Source organism: Myotis lucifugus, unplaced genomic scaffold (assembly GCF_000147115.1).
Source record: "Myotis lucifugus unplaced genomic scaffold, Myoluc2.0 scaffold_86, whole genome shotgun sequence".
Taxonomy (NCBI): domain Eukaryota; kingdom Metazoa; phylum Chordata; class Mammalia; order Chiroptera; family Vespertilionidae; genus Myotis; species Myotis lucifugus.
In genome coordinates, this window is record NW_005871134.1 from 713,020 (window position 1) to 717,756 (window position 4,737).

The 4,737-nt window shown below is 59.7% G+C and overlaps 1 protein-coding gene across 1 annotated transcript in view; it reads left to right on the top strand.

The window, feature by feature from the left end:
• The window catches only part of CAPN5 (calpain 5), a 50,487-nt gene extending 45,981 nt beyond the window's left edge, over positions 1-4,506 (top strand). Inside the window, 4 exon segments of the mRNA XM_014457846.2 lie at positions 740-974; positions 1,886-2,001; positions 2,539-2,675; positions 3,812-4,506. Of these exon segments, the coding sequence (XP_014313332.1) occupies positions 740-974; positions 1,886-2,001; positions 2,539-2,675; positions 3,812-3,994 (671 nt within the window). The 3' untranslated portion in view covers positions 3,995-4,506.
• Positions 4,507-4,737: the final 231 nt, after the last annotated feature.

Below are 4,737 nucleotides of genomic sequence, written 5' to 3' on the forward strand. Positions count from 1 at the left end.
TCTGGGTCCCGCTGAATTGAGGCTTTGCTGGGCACAGGGAGGAGGCACCTGAGCAGAGCCAGGCAGGCTCACCAGTGCCACTCTCCTGGGCCGGGATCCGGGTACCTTCCACATAGCGTGACGCTCAGTGGGTGATGACACTCAGCGTAGAGCCAGACGCCGAGAGCCTAGTGACACCACGTGGATATGCTGGGCGTGTGGTCTGAGTCGAGTCCCTGGCATTTGACATGCTGGTCATGACACTTCGTTCATGTCGTTGTGTTGTCCATTCACTGTGTGCTGATGTGCTGTGACTTTGACGTGACGTGTCTGGCCCTCACTGACGTGACTGTAGCTTATCGATGGCTAGCTTGTCCTACCGGCTGGCGATGTCCCTTCATGGACACCGGCTGTGCCCTGGGCGGATATGATGGTCAGAATCCCCACAGACATCGTTATCGGGGATTCCTCTTGCCCCCGACTCACATCCCATACCATTCGGCCATTTAAAGTGTGCAGTGATGTTATTGTGTCCATAGAGCTCTGCAACCATCACCACATCGATTTTAGAACATTTCATCACCCCATACCCTTTAGTCACCATCAGCCGGTCCCATGCACCCAGCCCTCCCAGCTCTAGGCAAACACTCGTCTGCTCTGTCTCTGTAGATGTGCCTGTTCTGGGCATTCCATGTGAGTGGTTCTGTTACTCTTTTGCACGGTGGTGAGGGAGAGATGTGAGATGTGGGGTGGGATGGGGTGGGGCTGGGGGCTCTGTGTGACCTCTGCTGCCTGCAGGTGGAGGAGAACCGCCAGTACCGGATGCACAGCCTGCAGCACAGGGCCGCCAGCTCCATCTACATCAACTCACGCAGCGTCTTCCTGCGCACGGACCAGCGGGCGGGGCGCTACGTCATCATCCCCACCACCTTCGAGCCAGGCCACACTGGCGAGTTCCTGCTCCGAGTCTTCACTGACGTGCCCTCCAACTGCCGGTGCGCAGGGCCCGGCTCGGGCCCAGGGTGGTGGGTGGGTGGGTGGGTAGGTGGGTGGGTGGGGCCGAGATCCGCACCAGCCTGGCCCAGAACCTGACCCAGAGATGCTCAGTGTCTGCCCGGCATAGAGCCCAGGCCTCCAGCCACCCCAGCGCCTGTCTCCTTCCTCTCCCTTCCCCTGCGACCTTGTTCTAGCCTCTCTCAGCCACATAATGGCACAGCTTCTCATCGGAGCATAGCTCTTCACAGTTTTCAAAGAAGCTTTTACTCGTCCCATCTGCTTCTCTCCAACCTGGACTAGGAGGCCTGACCCCTTCGTTTTATGGATCAGAACTGGGGATTGAGGTTGGGGATGTTTTCCAAGATCTCGCGTCGGGCTAGGTAGACTGCTGAGCCATCCCATCCCTGCGGGGGTGCAGACCCTGTGGGCCCCACACTGCCCTCCACCGTGGTAGGCAGCCCAGATTCGGTGCTGCCTGCCCACATCCCACGCCCGGGGCCAGCTCGTGTGGTGTGGTGGGCCCAGTGGGCCTCGGTCCTGCCAGCCTGGGCTCCCCCAGCTGGCGGGCAGGTCCCTTCCCTGCTGAGCCTGATGCCTCCCAATCTGTAAAATGGGCATAATAGTCACCTACCTTCCGGGGCTTTGTGGGGATTAGAAATAATTCCTATAACATCCCAGCAGAGGGCTTGGCACACAGTAGGTGCTCAGTAAATTGCTTTTCCCTTGGGGACGGATGGGGCACCCTTAGGTGGGGATAGAGCAGCAGGAAGCCCAGGGAGTTTGCCCAGGACGAACAACGCCTGGACTAAATACTGCTCCTCTCCCCTCCCCTCTTCTTGAACCCCCTTGTCCTCCATCTTCCTGACCCCCCTCCGTGACCTCCCGCCTCTTCTCCTCTGCCCTGTCCCAGGGAGCTGTGCCTGGATGAGCCGCCCCGCTCTTGCTGGAGCTCCCTGTGCGGCTACCCCCAGCTGGTGACCCAGGTGCATGTCCTGGGGGCTGCTGGTCTCAAGGACTCCCCGACAGGTGCGCTGGCTCGAGGAAAGCCCCCCTCCCTCCTCCCCTGGGAGGTTGCCCATGTCTCCTCCCCTCCCCCGCTGAAGACGCCCAGCCTCCAGAGCTCCCCTGCCCTCGATCATGAATGAGCAAACGTTTCCTGACGTCCACTCAGGCCCACCCCCGGGAGGAAGCTGGGTGCATAGAGAGGGACACTCAGCCTCCTACTCTTGGGAGGCCTCTAGTGAGGGGGGCACTGGGGCTTGGGGACAGGCCGCTGGGAGGGAGGGCTTCCTGAAGGGAGTGGCCTTTCTCCAGGCTGAGGAGGTGTTAAGGTGCGAAGCCTGGTGAAATGGACTAGGGCGGAAGGATGCTCTGGACAGAACAACATGGGTAAAGGCCTGGAGGCCAGAGATGACCGGTGTGTCCCCTCCTGGTCTGCCTCCTCTTGAATACATGAGCCCAGGCTTCTGCTCTGGGGAGAGGACCTCACCTCCAGATATCTGTTCCATCCAGGCCCAGCCCTAGCCCCCCATCCTCACCCCATCACCCCCTCCACCTCTCTAGGGGCTAACTCTTATGTGATCATCAAGTGTGAGGGGCACAAAGTCCACTCAGCCATGCAGAAGGGTACCTCGACGCCTGAGTACGATGTAAAAGGCATCTTCTACCGCAAAAAGCCAGGCCAGCCCATCACTGTCCAGGTGAGCCCACGGGTCCTGGGGCCCCTCCTGTGCCCCTAGCCTGACACTTCCCCGTGCAGAGGGGCTGAGCCCAGGGTGGCAGAGCCTTTGACGGGACCCAGGAATGCTCGGTGCTGGTTCCCACTCTGTCCCTGGCACAGTGTGGCCTTGGGAATTCTCTCGCCTGCCCCTCCTGGTGCCCCAGAGTCCCCTCAGCGGGGTGGGGAGTTAGCTCAGCTGCTGTGATTCTGAGCCCCAGCAGGGTCTGGCCAGGGGCAGTGGCCATCTCTGCCGACTTCGCCCCAAAGCCTGGGGAGTGGTTCCTTAAACCCCCTGCAGGGGGCTCACCTGGAAACGTGGCACTGAAGTGGCGCGTGGCAGGTCAGAGGGCAGGGGTCAGAGAGCCAGTCCCTGTGCCTGGGCTTCCTTGTCCTCCCAGACCAAGGTGGCCAGTGGATGACCATCCTGAGCTCATTAGCAGGAAGCCCTCTGTCCCCTGGGCCCAGGCCAGCATGTCTGGTGAGAAACTATCTTTAAAAATGAACACTTAGGCAGCCCCTGAAGGGGAGGCACTGCAGGTTTTCCGAATGTTCCTAACCCCGATCCAACACAGACCTACAGATGTTGGGCAAGAAGGACTGTAGGGGCCACTCATTTTATATATATATATATAGATAGATAGATTTTTACAGAGAGGAAGGGAGAGGGATAGAGAGTTAGAAACATCAATGAGAGAGAAACATCGATCAGCTGCCTCCTGCACACCCCCTACTGGGGATGTGCCTGCAACCAAGGTACATGCCCTTGACCGGAATCGAACCTGGGACCCTTGAGTCTGCAGGCCGACGCTCTATCCACTGAGCCAAACTGGTTAGGGTGGGGCCACTCATTTTAAAGATGGGGCCAACAGGCAGGGGGTGAGTATATCACTCTTCAAGGTCACCCAGCCTCCAAGGTCACACAGAGCTAATAGTAACACACTTAACCTTATATGTGGAAGGGGCTTGGACAGAGGAGGAAGCCGAGGCTCTGGGAAGGGCAGGCTTCATGGGGAGGCAGAGGCAATGAAGGGCGGGATCGAGGCCCTGCCAGAACTGCCAGCGGCCCCCACAGACCTATCCGTGGAGATGGCCCCCATGTCCCTCTGTCTCCCCCAGATCTGGAACCACCGAGTCCTGAAGGATGAGTTCCTGGGCCAGGTGCAGCTGAAGGCTGACCCCGACGACCTCCAGGCCCTGCACACCCTCCACCTCCGGGACCGAGACAGCCGGCAGCCCAGCGACCTGCCGGGCACCATTGCCGTGCGCATCCTCAGCAGCGCCACCCTCACGGCTGTCTGATGCCCGTCCGCCTACCTGGCCCCCACAGTTCTCACCACCGTCTGCATGTCCCCTGCCAGGGATTAGCCTGGGAGCTAGGACGCCGGGGTCCTTTTCCCAACTTTTCCACTGACGCGCTGTGTGACCGTGGGGGGTCTCTGGCCCTCTCTGGGCCTCAGTGTCCTGAGGACCCCACAGCATTCCTTTCTCACGGAGAAGTCTTCTTGCCTGAGATTTAAATAGCCCTCCCTTCCCCAGCTGTTCCCAAGGCTAAGGGACTCTGTCCGTTGAAAATGTTTCCCCAAGGCCCTGCTGTCAGCCCACGGAGTGCCAAGATGCCACTTGTTTACACACAAACTGCCATCCCCCGAGCCCCACTCTTGCCCCAATTCCTGCAACGGCCCCCGTGCCCCGGACATCGCTTTCTCTGTCACCAAAACTTGACTTTCTGGCCACCTTGAAAGGGCTCGTGGCCTCGGCTGGGCTCCTGCTCCGGCTGGAATTTGGGAACATGCAGGTGACATCTGTTCATTCTCGAATTCCATCCACCTTCCCATCCCTTCATTTCTTCAAGAGATTTGCCAAGTGAGTAAGCGACCCCAGAAGACCCCAGGGGGAGCTGGGCCCCTGCCCACAGCTCTGGGAGACCTGGCGTCCATGCTGGGCCGCAGCTCTGCTCCGAGGTCCTCTCTGGCAAGTGGTTGGATGCCCAGAGAGCTGCGGCTACCGTCTCACCCCGTGTTGATTTCATCCCCAGCCTCTGG